At 35.3% G+C, this 23,331-nt stretch overlaps 1 protein-coding gene across 5 annotated transcripts in view; it reads left to right on the forward strand.

Moving 5' to 3' along the window:
* The window catches only part of LOC131435069 (uncharacterized), a 117,273-nt gene that overhangs the window by 70,323 nt on the left and 23,619 nt on the right, over positions 1-23,331 (forward strand). For all 5 annotated transcript variants that reach the window (XR_009230441.1, XM_058602558.1, XM_058602561.1 and 2 more), the window contains one exon: positions 10,412-10,480. Coding sequence is in view for 4 of the 5 variants with exons in the window: in XM_058602558.1 (XP_058458541.1) it covers positions 10,412-10,480 (69 nt within the window). In the remaining variant the exon portion in view is untranslated. The remainder of the gene's footprint in view (positions 1-10,411; positions 10,481-23,331) is intronic.

The raw sequence follows: 23,331 nt of genomic DNA on the forward strand, positions 1-23,331 counted from the left end.
TGAATCGTTTTCTAAAAAAAGCCAGATCTACAAAGAGGCTGTCCATAAAAGACGTTACGCCGCAAGGGGGAGGAGGGTGTTTCATAAAACGTGACCTTTTGTGACAGGGGGGAGGGGGGGAGGTTTTTGGAATGTGACGTCCAATATTTTCAATGAGCTCATTTTTGAAATACCTAATTACATTACTGCTTTGCCCTATTTCCTGAAAAAATCTCCACAATAAACGTTTACATTCTATAAGAAAACGTGTATTTGTTGATGTAAAAGCTTCTTCTTGGAAATTCAGAAATGAGTGATGCAGGATATCATTTCTGTTGTGATCGGTAAAAGTGCACGGAGGAGCGAGTAAATTAACGAAACTAATAAATTTTGCCTAATATGAGTAAAAAAGAAAAAGATGCCTTCAAACGGTTTAACTTAAGTAATGCACTGACAATTTTTTCAGTAATTTGATTTTCTAGCATTGATAATAGTATATCATAAGAATTTCTCTTATCTGATTCTGATGCAGTTTATTCAATTATACTACATTTGAAAAAGGGAGGGAGATCAACGATTTCCGACGTAGATCATGTCATGTCTTATCTTGATTATATGTGATTTTCCTCCACCAACATCAAAGCTTATCGAATCATCCAATGATTGAACTTACATAAATCAAGAATCGTTTGAGCTCAAAATCACTACCCATTGTGTGACGGAAGATCAGTACCGATATTGATCGATGTGATTTAAAATTCACTGATCAACTGATCTTGAAAAGATTCTCCGTCAGTGATCTCGTTTTGATGAGGTTTTGGTCTTTATTTTCTCAGCCCTGTATGCTGCACTAAGGAAATATTATTCGTTACCTAAAACAATAATATATCTATGTACCCCTAGGAGGAATAAAACAGATGATTTAAATATAATGTTATATTTTAGTTTCATATATATTTTTACCATGACCATGACCGAGTTTTTGTTTCGGAAATTTGAAAAGTAACTGTTATTTGAGTTATTCTACTTAAGTATGGCATATGTTGTATAGATAATTTTCAATTGTATACGAATTATGTACTTAAAATGTTTGACACCATTTTTAGCAAAGGAACTAGAGTATATTCGGACACAACTAAATACATAAATAATTTAATATACAATTTATACATACGGTGTTTGCTCAGTGCATCATATCATCATCACGTTTTAACCCTGCTCAGATGATAGCGATAGTAACGGGCCTAATTCACAACTGGAACGGAAGAGCGGCTAATAAATTATTCATCTTGGAAATGCAGTTCAATTGTATCAGACGTTCATTGCGGACATTTGGTATCTGCCATATATATGTACGTTAGGAGCTACAGGTGGTCATTGCCATTGAAAAATAAAATGAATTATTAATGAAACGTATGTATGTAGTGTTCATCCATTCAAAAGTTTCATCTTAAGTTTTATAGATTTCTTCATAAAGAAATAGTAATAGGTAAATTCTTGTCACATGATGGCATAAGAATAAGTTTCATCGCCACATTAAAAATACAATGTGTGAGATATTCATGTTTTCCATTAATAAATACGATGATACTTGCATAATTACACTAACTACCGTATATTCAAACTCTTCGTGATTTTATTCCTCAAATTCAATTTCTTTTTCATTGATCAAATTAGTTTTTTATATAAAGAGTTCTCTATTCTGCAATTAAGTTTGTGTTGATGATTAATTCCTGGTTGATCTGGTAACACTGATTACAATGACAGTATGAAACTGTTCGTCATAATGCAGAAATCAATTTGCGCTGATAATTTATACCGATAATAAATTTGAGTGCACATAAATAAAACTTATAAATACGGATCAATGTTTTTCATTTCTGTCACCGGCATATTCTCCAGAACCGCAACAAAAATAGCTGCCCGCAAGTGTACGGCGCAGTGGTGCTCGTGGCGTTGGAATTGATCATAAAAAAATTCCAAATCAGCAGAGAGTTGTTTCTGTTTATTTGAATTTTTCCTTCATTTCAACTTTGGCATTCAACGGCAATTCTTCCGTAGTTGGAACGCTTACTTTACCGATTAAATACAGCTTGCATTATTACTGTTTTGTCCTTATTTTTGAGAATTTGATGATTTTACAACTCTTCTCATCAATATTACTCGAGAAAGAATTTTATTTATCGTTGTTTCAGAGCCCTTCCGCATAGGATACTACTCGATGTTTATACAAGTTTATGGTCATAAAATCTAACTCGACGAACTGAGTCGAATGATATATGGCACTTGGTCATCCAAGCCAATTTTTACTAGTCAAGGTTAAGGTTTTCAAGTGTTTGCATAACCTTTCTATATGAAAAATGCAAAATAAATTGCGAAGAGGCTAAACGTTAGTCACCAAGCCATTTCATCTGCACGTCGTGGAAAAACCTCAAAAAGTGGGAAAATGGGTGCTCCCCAGACTGCAGCAAATGATGTGAACGAAATCCAGTTTTTTTGGCAAGACTCAAAGTGGTTTCTGTGCCGGATTGTAAAAAGTGATGAGTAATGATTTTTAGTTAATAATTCCAAACGACTTCAACTGAAAAAACTTAAACGCTTCGGAAAGAAAACGATTTGCTTCACTACAAACTCGACATACTTTGCACAGTTTTTATCCCACAAGACGTTATCCGAAGAATGCTATCCATCGATGCTTTAAAATTTATAGATACACTGGGGTCTCTTTTTACGCGTTTTTTTTTATCCGGTTTCTTTTTACGCGGCTTTTTTTACGTGGATTTCCGAAGTTACGCGGTTTTTTTTACGCGGTATTTTTTTACGCGGTACGTATCCCCCGCGTAAAAAGAGACCTCAGTGTACAGATGGATTACTAACATCTTTTATCAAGTTGTTTTTATCTTACTTGCTTACTGACAATTCTCAGTTGCTTACCGAAAAAGTTGTACAACAGCTATTAGGAGTCTTTTCGTGATGCATGTGATTGCTGAAGAACAACGTGGTTTTATTGGAAAACATTTTACTACAACGATTCTTATGGGTTACGTTTCGAATACGATTGATAAAATGGGTAAGTGGCAACAAGTGGATGCAATTTACGTCATTTTTCCGAAGTTGAGGACTGTGTCAAACCAACACAATCTTGTTGTCGAAAAAATGATTAGACTTATATTTTAAGGATTTGCTAACTCAGTTGATTTTGAAAAATTTGATTCAGCAATGCGCTTTCGGGTGAATTGGATGCACATAATCTTCTTCGTTCGGAATATCTTCAAATTTATCCCAAGGTAGCCACATCAGTCCACTGCTCTTTGTACTATTTATCAATGACCTCTGCAAAGGAATAAAATCTCTTAAATTGGATTTTTTTCGTCGGAACACTCATCTTAGAATAAGCCGCTTCAGTATAGGTACCGCGCCATGGCGTACTTTACGGTTGTTACCTGGATACGGTTCTGTTTATCTTCTCCTTTATGAGGGTTGTTGTTGACTCATTCAAATGCCAAAATTGGAAAGTAAAAGAAAAACTTTGCAGCGTCACTAATATTCAACTTATTATGAAATATCATTGATCGTGCTGAACTGCTACAAAAATTATAACTGTATGCTCATTGCATGAGCCGAGTTACTCTTATCTCGACAACGCAGCCCCTTTAGACTAAAATTTTCAATCGGCTTGTAAGATAACGAAATGTTTTGAGTTGAATAAGATGTGGCAGCTATTGGGCAAATCAGGCATAGTTTTGGTAGTATATTCTCCAGTTCGTAATTTGATATTCTCGAGGAGTTGGAGCAACGAAAAAACTATACATCATACAAATAGCGGTGCTTCTTGAATCTAGCATTGTGAGGAGGCTCATGAATCACATACGGGATTGAAAAGCTATATCTATATATCAAATTGATATTGGGTAATTACTACGTTCCTTCTAACTCTAAATCGTTAATTTCGTAAGATCAGTATAATTAGGAAATAATCCGTAAAATTATTTCTGTTTTCGGCCAATCATACACAGAGAGAACAATGAAAAGCTACAAAAATTATCACATGTTTATGCTAAATTTTTAACTGTTATACTGCGATGATGCGAAATATTGGAAAAGCAAAATATGATATATCTTCAATTGTGTTGCGTTCTAGTAATGAGTTCTCACAAAAAATGAGTTGAGCAGTTCGACAATGACAAGCATTGTGTTGGTTCTTGCCGTGTTTTCTTTTATAGAACAATAATGTGTGCGTTTATTTTGTTGTTTTAGTATATATCCAAAGACACTTTAGAAATCGTGTTGTTTGTCAGAAAACGTCCCGAATTCTTTTCTTTCTATTAGATATAACTCCTCTTTACGAATACTATTGTTACACGTACAAGAAATTTTAGGGAATCTTGGAATCGTACATATAAGGATTGTTATCCAATCCAAGGTTCGACCATATGTTCAATTTCTGCAGAATTAAGTTAATAAAATTGGGGGAATCAACACGAATTCATTTTATCAGATATCGTATGGATCCAAGTAGATCGTTTAGCCCTACCATACTTAGTACTAATTTATTTCTTCACCAATGTCCATAATTTGAGTACTGAAATTCAAATTCGGTACTGATAGAGAGAAGCAAATGAACTAATTCGAAGTTGTTATATAATGAACATTTTCAATCTCAGGCCGTTTATCGCAAAAACAAAAGCTATCAGTAGAAATAATCATAAATAAAGTTGCGTGCAACGTCATCGGTTTGCAATCGTACAATCAGTTGTATATCTGCGTGTCTACTGACTCACGTAGTTGAATATGAAACAGGAAAACAGGTTTTCGACCATCCAGAAAAGGGTGTTTTAATGTCGCCCATATGTTGAATACAAATTATGTAGGAAGACTTGGACTAAAAGAAATGTATAGAAATAAACGAGGGAAGGAACTAGAAAAAGCTAATACATGAATGAATTCGCACTAGCCTAGGAGTCTCCAATAGCGGCAAATGGTCGGCTGACTATTAAAATCGCGACGCCGGTTTACTTTATGGGGCATACACTCTCTTCGACATGTGAACGCTTACTTTCAAACAATCAACAAAACAATGCAGCGCCAGACACTGATGGTCACGATTGTAGCAAGTACATGTTCAGCTTTGATTGCCCACACACGAAATGATTTTAGAGTCAGACACTAGGTGCTCACCAAGAAAGAACGCCTACACCTGTGCCGATGTCTGTTGGACATCATTCATAAACTCAAGACTATCTGATTATTTAGGTTCAGCTTGTATTCTAGCAATAAACATAATCATTCACTTTTTCGTTTCTTTTCTAGTGTCAGCTGTGAATACATTTTAACCTGGTAGCTTTGAAGGGCAGGCGTTTTGACTCGATTACTTCGTCCGAGACGTCAGATAAGACTTTACACTTTGGTGTAATTGTAAAAGTGTTTTGCAAATAGCATTAACTAGCGGTTTATGTTGAGTCGTTAGGTCGCGCGAGCAGTTCCACATAAATTGCTACGCACTGATGAGTCAAAAACGAAAAGTTAAATCAAGACATTTTAACCTACTTTTCCTAATTTTACACATGAAATTTATTTTGACACTGCATGGGTGAATTTGAGCATCATTTTATTATTATACGAAAAATTGGATCCCATCTAATGCAATACTGTGAAGGCAGTATTGATGAGCTCAGTTTTGTGTCATAATTTATACCCAAATAACACGTTTGCGAAGTGCCTAGAATGACATCCGGTATGTAATCGCATATCAAGCTTGTCGCATATGTAAGAATCCTATGGTAGGTTTAGTGAACTAATGAGTTAAACACGTTTTCCACAGTTTCTCCTGTGCGTTTCAATACATCATTTCTTTGGGGCCGGAAAATGGTGAGAGAAAAGCATAAACAATCATGACAAAGATCAAACGAACTGTAAATGAGAGTTTTACATCACTGCCAATGGATTCGGTTTGTAATCACATAGACAAAATAGATATACACCGTGGATGGTCTGAGTGCGTAGACTCTGATCATTTTTCTTTTTGAGGACATGGTTTTCCCTCACTCAATTGTAGTGTTGCTCTTTTGTGAGCTATTCTGTTATTTTTGTGTTTTAATTGAAAATAAACAGTCGCAAAGTTCAAACTGACCGCACGTGTGATGAGCTATGGTGTGCGTTCGTCAAAAGATGAGACCTAGCTGGCCGACACACTTCTTAAAATTGTATAGATTTACGTGTTCTGAAATAAAATGACATATTTGTATGAATGATTTCTCATATATTGAAGTATTTCGGCATTAACAGAAGAAGCAAGTATTACTTATGTAAAGATCTATTATTGTATCGATTAAGCAGCTTTAATTTTACTGCTTAGTAACAATTGCAGTTTAATTTAAATTGTTTTTGCACTGATGAGTCGAAGGCAGAACTGATTCATTGTACCCAATCACCCAAAATATTGGTAACAATTACTGTGGAAAATTAATTTGGTGGCTCTACTTTACGATCTAATGTTGCGTATTTATTTATTAGGCGTGGTAGCAGGGATGCCATGTAGAAAACCCTTTCGAGTTTTCTACACGTTTTCATGTGTTCTTCACATATGGAAAAATACCTAATCAATAACAAATAATATACGTCTATTTATAAACACTCTGAAATTATGATTTTAAATAAATGTACATTCAGAATCAATTTGAATTTCAATTGATTTTAGTAGAATAATACTACAACAAAAATGAAAATTGATGGATTAAAAATTTATTTTAATTATTTAGAATCGTTGGTTTTAATTGTCAGCGATCTACCAACCGTCGAATTGAGGTTTAAAATAGTCTTAGTCTATTGGATCAGAAGAACTTAATGTAAAATACGTATTCACGAGCTTTTTTATGTTTCATTTCATATACTCCGACTGTGAAGTTAGTGAGTTTTCAATTAGGAGTTATAAAAATAGGTGCGTAACATTTTTCTGTAATAACTTTGAACGACATTTGTTGAAGGATTGATATAATTTAACGTCGGGTTCGATCGTTGCTCTATACCTCGAATTGCAGTAGCAGTTCTGCTTCGGTCGACATAAGGAGGTTTCACGTCCTGCATAAAAACTACCGCTTCGTTCCATCTTAAAACCTCCTAGTTAGAAGCGTTTAAAATCACGGTAATTCTGAGTCTGATCATCGCGATTCAACAACCAGTAGATTTGAAAACATTTAACTAAAACAAGCATAGCAAAAGTAACTGCTATTTATAATAAGTACAATACAATAAATTGGATTGAATTGACCGAAACTTTGAACGAGTCAATTAGAGCATGTCGACCAGCTTTATTACTGTTTCAAATCTCTATATATGGGTATTTTGGAATGGGTTCGACGAGAAGGTTTCAGGTATTGATGTTTCAAGTCACTATTAAACCCAAATTTGCGACTTTAACTTTATCCAGATTATTGCAAATTCTTACAATATTATTGTTTTTGGAACGGGTATGGCATATTTCTAATCTAAGATGGCGACTTTCTGTGTTGTCAAATAACGGGTGGCAACTAAAATTTTGGAATTTTTTCGAGGTCTGTATGCTCAACAACAAACGAGCCCAGAGAAAAATAAGAGTGTGTATGTGTTAGCTCTCTCTCTAATCTTTCTGCTAGTATTTTCTGTTTTGTTTATGCTTGCTCAGTTTTGCTCAAAATGCCGTCGAAACAAGAAGTATTTCGCGAGCGCATTGTACAGTTCTACAAACTGCACAGAAATCTCGGAAAAAAGTTGCGGCTTCGACTCTTCATCATATCCTAAAATCCCCAACAACTGCTCGCAAGCAAGGTAGTGGAAGACCAGCCAAAATTATGGACGCAAAAGGACTTCGTTCTCTTTCTCGTCCCTTCAACAACAAGGATTCACTGAGCCAATGGGATGCCGCAAAAAAATTCAACTGTTTTCAAAATTCAGTACATCTGCAAAACATTAAAAAGACTCGAAATAAAGTACCGAAAGAAAAATATAAGTTTAAACATAAGTTTGAACAGAAAGTGATGCTGTACATTGTCATTTCCGAGAAGGGTATCTCTAAGCCATGGTTCAAGCCCTCTGGTTTGCAATCAATCAAGATGTGTACCAGAACGAATGTTTGAAGAAAATTTAGATCCCGTTTCTTCAAAAACATCATGCTGATGGACAAAACGTGTTTTGGCCGAATAAAGCGTCATCGCATTACACCAAAAAAACACAATCGTTCCTGAATACCCATTCGATCTCATTTGTACTCAAAAACCACAACCCGACAAATCTGCCTCAGTGTCGCCCAATCGAAGATTTCTTCGGGGTTTTGAGCTTCTTGGTGTACAAAAATAACTGGAGAGCCACGAATTGCAAACAGTTGATTGGAAGAATCAAGAGATGCATTCGTAAAGTTGACATGAAGGCCGTACAACGCTCCTGTTCCGACATCAAACGGAAGCTTCGCCGAACATCCGATTACGGACCGTTTTCAAAAGTTCACTATTTTTTTTTTCAACAGTGGACAATGTATGTTTAATATCAATCAATCAGATCATCTTCAAGTATTTTTGTCTTTTTTTGACAGCTTGAGAAAAAAATTCCAAAATTTTAGTTGCCGCCCGTTAGGATTTGAAAGTTGATGTTTTATGTCATGCTGAAAATAGTGTTGTTGGCAAGAGAATGAAACGACTTGTTATATCGTTCGTTCAAACAAACCTGACTAATTTATACATCGCTTTGTACTTCGACTATTCTACAGCATCAGTGATTCCAGTTTTTTTCTGGTGTCAATCTGAATTGAATCGAAATATACCCGGAAAATGTACTACTTATTTCTAAGGCAGCTTGATTTAAATTTTCTGTAGTTTTCTGAAAAAATAACCCAAAATACATGAGCTCTTAGAAGTAGATCCATAGAGTTCTGCTTTGGAAATTTTCTTATTAGGAAACATCAATCTGTTATATATATAGCGAGCTACGACTACGATTAAATTCGATATATCAGATTTTTACAGTCGCATAGGATGGTGCTACACTGCCTAAAGTAGAACTAAGTTGATTGAAACTCTTTTGTCTTGATAATTCTCGACTAAAATCATTGCACGAAAATGTTCAAGATTCAATTCCATTATTTTGCTGAAAAATTTCAGCACTGTAAACAAAACAAATAGCGCTCAAATGACAGAATGTTCTGAAGATGGTAACGATTAAAAATATCAAACTTTATGATGGAAACGTCAAATCCACTGGACAACACTTAGTGTTTCCAAGGCTAAATACATAATAACAATCTACGTATATAAAACGTCACAATATAGACACGTATTCCGGAATGTCGACTACATCCTTCATCAGTGCATCAACTTTAGGTTTGAGGTTAAAGTGTTGTGAGATACATATTGAATGCGTGTAGTGACGTGGTATAGTGGGATTCAATTGTGATAAAATGTTGTTCTCGTGATTTTATTTTACTAAACGCTCAAATGACTAATTAGTGATTTAACTTGAACCATTTGGATATTCACTATTTTTAATTAGTCAATTTCGTATTCTGACATACAGGAAAGTTCTCGAGCCGACTTTTTTTAACAATCCGGATCTTCGGAGAAAGAAGTCGGATCCTGAAAAAATTAATTGCGTTTTATTGGACAGGACTACATTTTAATCTATTTCATGTTATGGTTCCGAGAAAATCAAGGACACTTTTTTGTCAAATACTCAAACACCGACGTACACAGGCATTGCGCGGTCTCGATAAACTGATTAGAATGGCATATAAAACTCAGCTCCTGAGACTCTTTCAAATGTTGTTTGATGTAATAATCCAGATATCTCGACTTTTGAAATCCTTGAATAGAGAGTACACTGAAGTCTTTTTTATGCGAATTTACGTACCGCATAAAAAAAACACATAACTCTGAAAATTCGCATAAAAAAAGTCGCGTAAAAAAGAACCGCATAAAAAAGACCGCATAAAAAAAGACCTCAGTGTATTTATTTACTGGTATAGCATGGTATTTTTTTTATACCTATTTGGATATCCGAAGTTTTTGGAATATTACCTGTTACATGGCTTTATTAAACCTTACAACACCACATTTATTTTAGAAAAGTGAGGGAAGTTAATATATCTGGAAGACATCTGTAGGACATGATATGGCTTTAAATTCACGGAATCGTTCAACACATGAATCATAGATTCACCATTCCCAAACATGTTTTTATGCTTCAATAAATTTTTCAATTATCGTGTTCGAACGTTATCAGTGCTGAACAGAAAATCGTTTCGAAGTCTTGTTCGAATTTATTATCTTACGTTTACAGTTTTACGCTTTCCACTATAATTGTCTTGTGTTGTGTAGCCGTTGCTGCATTAGAATAATATCTTCTATTTTCTTATTAGCTTACGTTTTTTTAAAATAGCCCAAAATCTCATTGTATTATTTTTCTACAGGATCTGCTGGAGGCCAGAATAGCGGAACTAGAAGATGCCTTATTACGATTGCAAGATAGAGTAAACCAAGTAAGTATAGAAAATCCCGGCGAATCGCTTGTCTATCTTCTGATGAAATTTCAGTGAGAAAAGATTTTCTTTCATCTAAAGGAACTAAATCGCTACAGATTTACTATTAATCCCCTCGTTTGGTTGTCGATTGGGAAGCATTGCTGAAGTTGAAAGTATTTATGTTTATGATTTGATTTGACACTTTGAGAAGTTTTCCAACACTTTTGAAACGATGGTAGGACTACCGGAGACCCAACGAAAGAAGGAGAAACCTATAAAAATCGATTTGCAATCCTTGTCCAAAGCAGTTCTCGCTTGGAAGAACCTACTTTCTTTTCGTTATTTTCTTTGGGTTTTCCCCGTTCGTCACTGCAGTACCGGAGGGAACGTATCAAGGAAATACGGAGCCAAGCGGAAAAGCCTCTAACCTTTTTTTTCTTCAGGGTAAGACGTAAGTGACCTTTCAAGTGGAAAATGAAGATGGTGAAATGAGCTTCGAATCGTTCTTTTTCCTTGCAATGGACGGCTCTTTTTAACACAGATTTACTTCGGTAATTGAATACAGTCGAGCTAGTGCATTTTCCTTCCTGTGCCATTCAGTGGTATTGGAGTGTTGAAAAGAGGATCTAAAGTGTCGTTTACCTTCATGTTTCAAAAAAAAAAAGCTAGAATCGCAAAACAATGGAATGTTGTTTGGATTCCTATGAAACTACGATAATTAGCAGTTTTGTATTCTGATCAAAGTACAATGTACAAGTTCAATCCAGTGCCAGTTCATTATTTATTGTCCAAATCGATTGGTTGCCAAGAATTCCAGAATCATTACACTCACATTAACAAAATAATTGACCTGTGTTTCCAATCCATCCAATAAATAAATCACGATTGACAGGCTAGTCGTTCCACTTAGTTTCACTGAAATTGTGTACTCGGTTGAAATCTATTTGGTTGCACTCCAGTGATTTGCCTAGGATTGTAACTATCCTCGAGCTCGGTATTATCAGGTAATAGGCTTGAGAAACAGAATGTGTTGTTTTAAAAGAGCATGGCTATCATTTAGCAATATTCAAATTTGATTCCGTCATTTGAGATTTCTTATGATTCTTTGAATACATATTGTTACTACTGGGACTTCTTCCCAATGTCGATGCCCACGAAATAAGATAATCGTTTCTGGTTTTAGAAAATTGTCAAAATCGATGTATCGTACAGCAAGGCTTGAATTCAATTTTTTTCGTCGCTTCAAGTCCGTCAATCAAGTAAATGTAGACTACATATAAATGGTAGACTATGTAGACTACATATAAATGGTTTACAATGTTTACTTACACATTGTTTCTATGACAAAATTAAGATTTCATTTGTTTTTGGACATAGTAAGGTGTTGCAGTGTTGATTGTAGTTGCGCATTATTCGATTGACTGGACTATATTTTGCATAATTTGTTCTAGTGTATCCTTTTAAAAATAATTTTTTGGCTCGTAATTGACAGCTAGGTGTATACAAATTTAATTGCGATAATTATAAAGCTGATGGAATGTGTTGAGAAATAATGTCGCTGATAGAATAAAGTATTGCAAGATATGACGAATTATTGTGGTTTTACCCTACAAACGTGTCCACTCATTTGTGTTATATGTATTTGAATTCCCTGGGGCAACAAACGAACCGTAGCAGGTCTGGTTTCGAGTAAAGAGTAAAGCCTTTCCGGTCAGGTTTCCTCCCTAAATCGAATAACCATTTTCTGGAATGAACTGCTTTCTCGAACATTTTATGGACTGTGAGTGGGTTGGAAGATAAAATCATACTTTATTTAGAAAAACATTATCTGCATACTACTTCACTGCGGCATGGTATCACTGTTGCCATGGGGCTGTGACATCAAGATTACAATGGGGTTAAATTAATACGCCGATGGTCTTGGGCGTGAAAATACCAGTGATGCAATTCTACTATTCTATTGAGCAGGAGAGGCAATGAAGTGGTGTTTTAGAATGTTTAGACATTATATTTCTCAAATTTTGTTCTACGGCAAAATTACTCCTTCAAATTTGCTTGACGAATGGTAACAAAGGACGTACAAAATCGTTCGAATATCAAAAACTCATTAATCTTTCATAATCCACCCATGTTACTTGAAATTCTAAACATTGCGGCTTGACCCTTCCATAACTTGGCGGAATGAGTGCTGCATCTAACTCATAAACCGTAATTATGATCTATGTGATCAGGGGGATTTGGCCTGTAATCTCTGTTGGAATTGAGAGCACTCTTGGGAGGTTTTCTGGCACATAAAAGGAAGGGTTATTCCTTCATACTTGAAATTTTATGCTGTCTTTCTTTCCGGAAAAGAGTTTCAGGAAAATCAATTTTTCCTTACGTTCATAGCTTTCAGCAATCCAAGCGTGTCGTATTATTCCCGTGTTGGTAACATTTTGCACGTCACTGTTAGGAAAGGATACTCCGTCGAGCAGCCCAAGTGTGTTTAATGACTCAGCCACTTCATACATACCCAGAAAATTTTATTGAAGGAATTGGTTTCATTTTCCCCCGCAATTTTTCTTTGGGTTTGCATTCTCGATAAATTCTCCGTACTGAATTGACACACTAAACACCAAGTAATAGTGGAGTGGTAACATTCTGGCTTATATCGAGACATAATAAATAGTAATTTTTCGGAGAAAGGGGTGGCGTACGCAATGTTTGTCATCACAGTTGGTGTCGCGCAGGCCAAGCAGCACTTTTCCGAATTTATGGAGCGATATTTTCACCACTCAACGGTAGTCCCGTTGAGAAGCCGCTATCCTTCTGAACGTAATGAATTATTGATGAAATTGATACCTTGATTTCTTGTGATTGTTCAACATTCTATACACAAATCGACAATTACCTTCTGGTTATGGCTTGCAGTTATTAAGAAGGAAGAATAATTGAATTCTGAGGACCCTATATTTTTTTGCTATTCTTCGGCGTTTCAGGGAATTTGGAGTTTAACAGGCAAAATCCATTTAAAGGATTCCCTGTCTTGGTTACTTTGTATGTTCACGAATTCTTACTACGTAAGGCATGCTTTGCTTTAATGGATGTGTAGATGAGAACACGTGCGTATGAAATCGCAATGAGCATTTTATGTAGCAGTCGGCTTCTTCAGTCGAACGAAATTCCAGCAGGTATAAAGCGGAGTATGATGCTGTTAGGTTACTCATGCAAATTAAAAGAAAACGATTACATAAACGAAACATGGTGATTGTTTCAAATTGCAAATGTTTTCGAGGGTAGGGAAATATAGGAAAGCAATGAGCCTGAAAAAAGGAAAAGGATTATGATAACGGTCTGTTGAGAATATTTGAACAAAAGCGATACGACGGAGTAACCCAACTAAATACTTAATTTACGATAATTTAGAGGTTTTGTTTGAGAAGTAGTAAGAACAAATATTATTAAAACTACATCGACTGCATGTTCGTAGTAATCAGTAAGGATATTGCTTTCATCTCCCTTTTAAGAACGATGTGAATTTTAAATGTTTGGTTAAAATTTGACATTTTGACAGTTATTTTCTATCGAGTAGATAAGTCTGACTAGAGTTATGACCTATTTTGAGAATTTGGAAGTTACTTGGATTTTTTTGCATAGAAAACAAAATGATAACAAGTAAGTGGAAAGTGAAGAATTGTGAGACGTGGGAAATCGTAAGACAGTGCTGCCATTTGTGCATCGGTCAACGGAGACAGATCGAAACAGCTGATATTATGTCATCTCGGTCATAGCTCATATTTCTAGTAATAATCATTCAGCGTACTCGTATATTTCAAAAATTCTAAAGTTTCCGAAAACTTTCTCAAGCTCCTGTGTTCGACCATGTTTTGGAAGTGATATCTTAAACCCACTTCGGTAAATGCAAAACATAGTCATATCAGTGTTTTCCGACACTTGAAATTGTACTTTGTTTGTTTTTGCCATTCTTTATAGAAGGCATTAGAATTGCTGGAAAAACAGACTTTCGAACAGAGCCTCGGAGGCCCATGGTGTTATATACCATTCCACTCAGTTCGACGAGATCGGAAAATGTCTGTGTGTGTGCATTCTTCGAAGATATTTTTACCGCTCAGTTTTCTCACAGATGGTTTAACCGATTTTAACAAACTTAGGATCATTTGAAAGCTACTATCAGGTCATCGATCAAGTTTGAAGATGGCTGTGATTTTTGGTTCCGGAGATATGATGGTATAAGTGACGTAACTGACAAAACGCGTTGTTTTTTTACCGCACAAGTTTCTCAAAGATGGCTTAACCGGCCCTTTTGAAAGCTATTGTTAGGCCATTGATCAAGTTCGAATATCAAATGGCTGTGATTTTTGACTCCGGAGATATATTGGTATAAGTGACGTAACCGACAAAACACATTGTTACTGCTCAAAAGTTTAACTTCCTCGAAAAAAGTCCCCTTGCAAAATTTGAGCTAAATCGGACATAGGTAAGAGGTGGTTAAGGTTGGAAAATTTTCGATCTTGAAAAATTATCATAGGGGGGAGTACATGAGATTTCCGAAATTAAAACTTTTTTATGATGTCAAACGTCTTGAAATTGCATGAAACGTCGAGGTTTGGTATCATCTCAAAATTTTTATTCCAGGTCCCAGAAAGTCAATTTTCCGAAAATTGTTTTATCCAGATGACACTAAATCTCAACGTTTCATGCAATTCTAAGCCTTTCGGCACCAAAAAAATTTCATGACATCAATTAGTGTCAAAAATGAGCCCAAATTAGTGTCACAAATTATTTAATAAAACGATAAAAAATGTTTTTATGAGACTGTTTTGAAGAAAGAGAAAAGCATTATCACACCACTAGGTGGATTAAGAATTTTGTTTTTCTACTGATCTCCGTTTTGCAGTCAGTTCTTACATGAAAAAAGATGGAAAAAATGATTATGCTACCGTTTTGGAGGGAATCAAGCAGATTTTGATCTATAATAACTCTATTCGGACAGTCGTTCGATCGCGAACCTACAAAAACTGCGAAAGTAGTTAACATTCTGTACAGAAATTTTGAACACATATTCCATAATCAGTTTTTTGTAGCACTGTAAATTTTCAACTACTAGTTAAAATTACTCGCGAAATCCACGACTTTGATTTGCTTGCCCTTAGGATCTCTGTTGAAGAGATAGTTTCTACATTGATGTCATCAATCAGTGAATCAATTTACAGTTTCTGTCCGAACTCACTTCAATTGACATGGAATTCGATGTAATATGTGTGTGTATGTGCGTCTGTATCAATAATATGCTCTTAATTTTCGCTGAGATTGCTGGATATAATTTCTCAAACTTAATTTAAACTAAAGGTTTCAATTCCTATAGGAATTCTGGTTCCAAAATTACAGGGTGGCATGTGCGAATAATTCTAAAATATATGGACTAACGTTTTTAAATGGTGGCCGATTTTCTCCAATTTAGATTAAACTGTTAAGTCCTACTGTCGCATACGGATTGTTTGAGTTTGGATCGGTTTGCTCGGATACAATTTTCGGTTACAAAGTGCAGAGTGATTTAATTTTTAAACCGTTCTTCAAGGCGATGTAGCAGAAACTTAAGAAATCCCCTTAATTGGGCGCAAAACTGTTCCAATTCGTAGGTTTTATTAGTTGATGGCCAGAAGAATCGACTTCGATCGCAGCGGTCTCCAGATTTCGGTTCAGGATGTACCGGAAATAGTGGACAAAAGATCCAGCATGAAATTCTTACATTTTTTTAGAGTACACATTTTCTTGATCACATATTCAAATTAATCGTATAATGGCTCCTGAAATTGACGTTTAAATCTAAATGACGTATCAATGAGTATCATGGAAATGCGTTGATTAATAATTTTTCACCTTCGAATTTGCCAATCAAAATTATTTTCGCAAAATCATTTGCAATTAACCTTTTAACTTTGAACTTTTGTTCTGCATTTGCTTCTGTACTTTCTGCACTTATTGTTGTACTTTCTGCACCTGATACTGTAGTTTCTGCACTTGTTCCTGCTAGTATTGTCTCGGAAAGAAAGTTCAGCGCATTGTGACAGCAATAATTACATCTACCGTGAAGATTTCTGTAATTTTATGAAAACAACGACTCATAACGTGCTATTATTAATCACTTTCTTTTCACCATTCTTTACGGCATTGAACACAATTTATATTTCAAAACCAGGAAATCTGTATTTTTAGTGTTAGTTACGATTACGTTAGTGACGGCTGATTTGGCCACATACTACATTTTCGTCAACTTGGCATGCGAGAAATTTGGATTTTCGCGAGCAGCGAGCAAAATTTTATTGCATTGCTGTCTCTCTCGCTTTGATGCCATGTTAAGAACTGGAAAGCGAATGTCAATATCAGACAGTAGGCATGATGCTATACACACTTAAATTAAAATGAACACTAAGACTACTAAGAAATCTGGTCTAATATGAATTGATCTAATTATTTTTAGTTTGCTGATTCATTTTTCGAAGCGACATCACCTAAGTGGTCACGACACGTATACGTACTTTGCATAGTATACCGTATTTTGCAGAGCATACCGAAATAATTGATTTTAGATCATTTTTATAGGATTAGCCATCTACTAGAGAACATAACGCATATATCGTTATGGATAATGCGATCTCATTGCGCTCCATCGAAAAATAAATCAACTTCAAATCAATTCCTTTATATTTCAAATGTATCCTGAATTGATAAACATTGAAGTACCAAAATAACTACACCAACAATAAGAAAATATTTTTTTTAGGCAATCCGCATTTCTCATGGCTTTAATGATACAGTTTCACAATGATAATGTATAACATCTTCTAGTGTCCTTTAATACAAAGACTCATGTTAACTTATCAAATAATTTAATTTTCCTACGATTAAATAATAACAATACTTGGCAATACTTAGGAAATGTATTCATATCATCAAACTGTAATTCTGTTCTGAGCAAAACTTGATTCGCAATCCACGATTTCCGAGAAAAATTATCGGACAGAATTTTACTGACATATCATAGATTTATTATCCATTCTACATAGAGTCTAACTAATCATTTCTGTTAAATCATTTTACCCAAACGTCCAAACATCCCCAGTGGAAATCAGCTCATGTAAATGAAAGTTCGTATTTCACTTCCTCGAACGAAGCAAGTCCTTCAAGATACGCACAATTTATCGATTTTCAAATGGAAACCCCTCGGACGTCCCCAAGATTTATGGGTGGCATTTTGGCGTTTGAATAAACGAGAAAAACAGCCCCAAACATATCGAATGCGAGGGTGAAAATTTTTAGGGCGCCGCTGCTTATCAGTCGCTGCCATCATCGTCGTCATCATCATCACCAACATTACAGTGTTGTCAGTGTTTCGTTTAGAAAGGCATACCCTTAAAGTGGTATTGTCCGCATGTTAGCCTTTCCTGCTGAGTTGAAAGTTTTTTTGTTGTTTTATATGCGTATGCTATTTATGTTTACTGGGAGCATATCAGGCCCACCTCGCAGTTTGTGACAGGTTGCAAGGTCCATAAAATAAACACATTGAATTCAACCTTAAGCTGTTCAGCTACGGCAGCAAAAACAAAGGGTATTAATTGTGTTGTGACAGATGGGTATTGTATAGCTTAGCGAATCAAATGGAAAACATTCATTACCAGACTGCGAACCTATAATTAGTATATGACAAGTGGTGCTATATTCGTAGACAGCGACATTACACAGAAAGAAATAATGAAATTTACACGACATGTAAATCAGTAGTAATATGACATAGACATCAATTGAATCGAAAGTTTGATTCGAAACAATCATCAATGCAAAATTAAATTAGATTGCATTGGTTTTTCAATCAATATACCTGTATCTTTCAATTAACGCTTAGTTTTGCGTTCATATTATATCGAAACCTACCGAATTGTAGAGTAACTTTATGTTCAATTACCTGCTTCAAATATGTGCATTAAAATAGATGTAAATTCACAAAATATTTTTATCTGTGTATGGTAGCACAAACATGGCAGCATAGCATAGCGCCAGATGGAAGTAACAAATCTAACGACTTTGAAAATTTTAACTGAAGCACGTCCAAACTTTACCTAACTGCAATTAATTTAAAGTGTCAGAGGAAATCGGCGGTAGCAAAAATCGAAAGTGAAAACTCCGCTGCGATGCCAAATGTAATTAAACACCATGAGTATCTTGCAGAATACAAAATATCCAAAGTATCTGTGAAGCGGCATACCATAATTGCAAACTATGAATCCCGACATGCTGTAATGGAAGTCGTAAATTTTGACCACCGTGATTGATGCCTTCGGAACGAAAATCGGCAACAAATGTTTCAATCTTACTTTGATTAATTTATGAAAAACAGATCATTAATTTCCTCAATTAGGTGGGCCGGTTTAAGTAGGCTACAGGTTGGTGTTCTTCGGATTGGACTTTGGAAATATCGTTGCCATGAGTTTTGAAATTAGCCTTGGGTTTTGGGAAAAAATAAAAAGTAGTTCGACTCAATTCTATTCACCTTTCTCATGTATAATATTGCAGTATTCTATTCAAAATTTTTCTCTTCAAATTTTGAAATAAACCAAGGGATTGTTTGTGCATTGCATTACACACAGAATGAAACAGTGCATTGTTCGTCTAGGTCATCCTTAAGAAAACGAAGTGGGTTCACTATGGGTTGCACTACCGGCACCGGAACCCGAGAACCGGTATAATCGAAGTCGGTTCGTACAAACTTTTCTAGTTTTTATTCAAATTTTGAACATTTAATATAATTTTGCCATCGTATTCTAAACGACGATTTCAATTTTTGTTGTATCCGAAAATATGCAGTAATTTTTGGTAGGACCATAGGACCTTTCATTCAACCCTAAGATTTAGAATAATGGTTTTGAGTCCAGTTTACATCATTTTTTACGGTTTTAGTTTCGCCAGTTTAAGTGACGGTGTACAATATTTAACACACTTTACCCTAATAACTCCAGAACCGGAAGTCGGATCCGGATGAAGCTCAGAAATTTTGTATGGAATCATGAGACCTTTCATTTGAATCTAAGTGTGTCAAAATCGGTTCTGCCATCTTCGAGAAAACCTAGTGAGATTATTCGACACATACACACACACACACACACACACACACACACACACACACACACACACACACACATACACACACAGACATTGCTCAGCTCGATGAGCTGAGTCGAATGGTATATGACACTTGGCCCTCCGGTCCAATTTTTATTAGTCACTTTTTTAAGTGATTGCTAACCTTTCTATATCAGAAAGGCAAAACATTAGATAAACACATTGAAAATATATGCGAAATTTAAGCAAAAGAAAATATTTTCTGTAGTGTTTGTTTGCTATCCTACAGTTTCTCAAATTAGTTAGTTGTTTATCTTTTTGTCGTGACCTTCCTTACATGAAACTTTTTACCTTTTTTATATATATAAAAAATAGGTTTAGAATTCGCTCGAACCGGAGGGCCGAATGACTTATACCAATCGATTCAGCTCGACGAACTGAGCAAATGTCCGTGTGTGTGTGTGTGTGTGTGTGTGTGTGTGTGTGTGTGTGTGTGTGTGTGTGTGTGTGTGTGTGTGTGTGTGTCTGTATGTGTGTTGTCAACTAAGAGGTCGAGATCTCAGAGATGGCTGGACCGATTTTAATCAAACTAGTCGCAAATGAAAGGTCTCCCCGTCACCCAAAACCCAATCAATGGTTTTGAGATCGGATGTTTACTTTTTGAGTTATATGAAGTTTTATGTCAAAATTTCCAGTTTTTTGACAGTATCTGTCACAATTGACCTTGAAAACAGAATATGTTTTCAGACTTAGATTCCGCACGGTAATAGCTATCCAACAAGCCATAGATTGTTAAAATCCGTCCATTTTTAACGGAGATATCGAAATTTTTGTGTAAACGACTTTTCCCCCTATTCCAGCATTAAGAGTTTTTAAGCGCTGTATGACAAAGAAATGCTTGGGAGCAACGGAAAACACGATTTTTTATACTGTTACATACAATTGTTTCTAAGTACCAAAAAGACTGTGTACAGCATCCTTTTTCATGATATTTAGCCTCGGACCGATTTTAGCACGGCTCGTTTTTGGCAACATAATCGTTCGAATATGCCATATGTAAACCTAATGATGGCAGTATTTTCCAGTTGAAAGCAATTCCATAATTATGTTCATTTAAACTATTTACAGCAATAAATGCTGGAAGAACATAACATCCATATACCATTCGAATCAGTTTGTCGAGATCAGCAAATGCGTGTGTGACAAATAATTTCACTCAATTTTCTCGGAAAACTTCTTTTCTACAAATTAAGATTCATACGAAAAGTCGTATGCTCCCAAACATAGTTCCTGAATTATGTTTGGTTCCGACCTCTGGTTCCGGAACTTCAGGATGATATGTGAAACGAAATCAAAACTGTGTAACTCATTCTTCTCGTAGATGGCTGAACCGATCTAAGATTCAAATGAAATCTAAGATTCAAATGAAAAGTTTCAAGTTTCTATAAAACACCTTGCTCTTCAGTCAGATCCAACTTCCGGTTTCTGGGATACAGGGTGATTGGTATAAAAATGTCTATTCCACATAAATTAATCAGGTTTATCGGGTTAGCAAATTTGGATAGTCGATAAAAAAATTAACTTTTTTCAGTTTTAGTGGTATTCAGTTGTCGATTCAGAAGGCACCTATAAATTTAATTCGTGCTATGATTTCTCAAAGATGTCTTCACTGATTTTCAAATATTTTGAAACAAATCTAAACTATACAGCTACTCAGGTGAATTTATCTGACTTCGGCCATACCGATTTTAGAATTCCGGTTCCAGTATAAAATCATTTCTCAAAGCTCAATCGTTTTTTCAAAAAAAAAATCCTAATCAAATTTCAGAATCAGAAATTCAAATTAAAATAAACTTATATACAAAATAATTAATTTTATACATACATACAAAAATTAATTAATTTTATCCAATTATGACTTCCGGTTCTCGAATTACATGATGATGAATTTTTAAAATTCAAACCGATATAGAAGATGACAATCCCGAAAAGCTTCAAAGTAGGACTCAAAACTGTTGTAATTTATTCGTCATATGGCCATACGAATCGGTTTGGGTTATGCTGGTTCCTGAATACCGGCTCTGGAAGTACCTTAAATTACCGTAAACTCTAAAGTGGATCTTACATATCATGGCATGTTTAATCGATTATCACACTTCTAGATTTAAATTCGATTGTATTTGCAGTTTCGACATTACAGAGTAATGAGTGATTAAAATCTCAAATTGTCGCTAAAAACGACGGTCATTAAAATATTGTCATGAAAACTTAAACACCGAAGAATATTCATGCAAAAAAACACATGCGGATTGATAAAAAAAAGGTATCATCTCACTGCTAGGTGGATTAAACACGTTTTTATCATTTCATTAAGTCCATTGGAGTTCCAATTTAAATTTTATTTTACGTTAGACTGTTTTCTCTTCCATGAGTTCAACCAATAGCCAACTATATGATTTTAAATAAAGGGTATGAACTGATACAAACAAACCTGAAATGTACAAAATAAATGTATCTTATTTAATGTAATTTATAATAGCAACTCGCTTGATAAAAACAGTGTTTAGATTAACTAATGAATACCAACATACTAATATGATATTCGAAATGTATTAGGTTTTAAGTACTATGTATTGTGGATGCCACGGCGAAGAAAAACTTATGTATATTGCCTATGAAATAAACGTATTTATGGAAAAAAATTATTTATCTTTGTGAACGATGAGACCTGAAAGCTGAATTTGTATCATTGCATATAGTTTTGTATAATATGTAAATTAAAATTTCCACGGCAAAGATGATTATGATATAAATAATGAGTCTTTATATTTAATCTATTGAATTTAGAATGTCCGTCACAATGAAGTAATGATTGGACAAGGATTGATTCCTAGGGTGTACTGAATAGCAGCTAATACTGCGACGAAAACTGAAGCCGGATTACTGAGTTTGGTGGTGCTGTTTTGATTGAAGATACCGAAGCCTGTGTACCTGTTGATGTTTGATTCGTCAGTGTAAAACACCTTTTCACAGTTGACTGCTTTAAATTTATTATAAAAGATATTAGCGGCCACTTGAGGGTGTATGTGATGCGGAATTCCACGAATCTCTTCTTTCATGGATATATCGAAAAACACAGTAGAATCAGAAGTATCTAAGATAACAACATGACTAACTAACCTTGGGTTCAAAATGTCGCATCAGATAAGCAAACGATATGAGAGATCCCAGAACCTGTTTTTCAACGGAAGAACACCCGTCAGCACTTCTAGACTCATCGTACGCATCTGCATGCAACCCAAGGCTATACACAAATAACGATACTGAATTGTTTCCAGCTTGATGAAATGAATGTTCGCCCTGGATAGGAAGCAAAAGCATCCATATTCCATTACTGACAATATCGTTGTTTGGTACAACCTGATCAGGTCTCCTGGGTGGGAACCCTACCATGATCTGGTTATTGTACGAAGAAAGTTGATCCGAAAATACAACCAGCTCTGTTTTCTCCGTAGAGAACTCGATATCCTTTTGAAGAGCCCACGTGGACAAGTTGTCGAGGGTGTCTTGTAATGATCCTTGGAGATCGGCAGCTTTAGGTCCTATAACAGACAAAACGCTGTCGTCGGTAACTTGTCTTATCGTGCAAGGTGTTTTGATACATTCATCGATATCGATATGTGTTTCTTGGACAATATACAAAAAAAAATTCAGAACTGGCGAAAGACCATACTCAGAAAACATATTTATAG

The sequence above is a fragment of the Malaya genurostris genome, chromosome 3 (genome assembly GCF_030247185.1).
Source record: "Malaya genurostris strain Urasoe2022 chromosome 3, Malgen_1.1, whole genome shotgun sequence".
Taxonomy (NCBI): domain Eukaryota; kingdom Metazoa; phylum Arthropoda; class Insecta; order Diptera; family Culicidae; genus Malaya; species Malaya genurostris.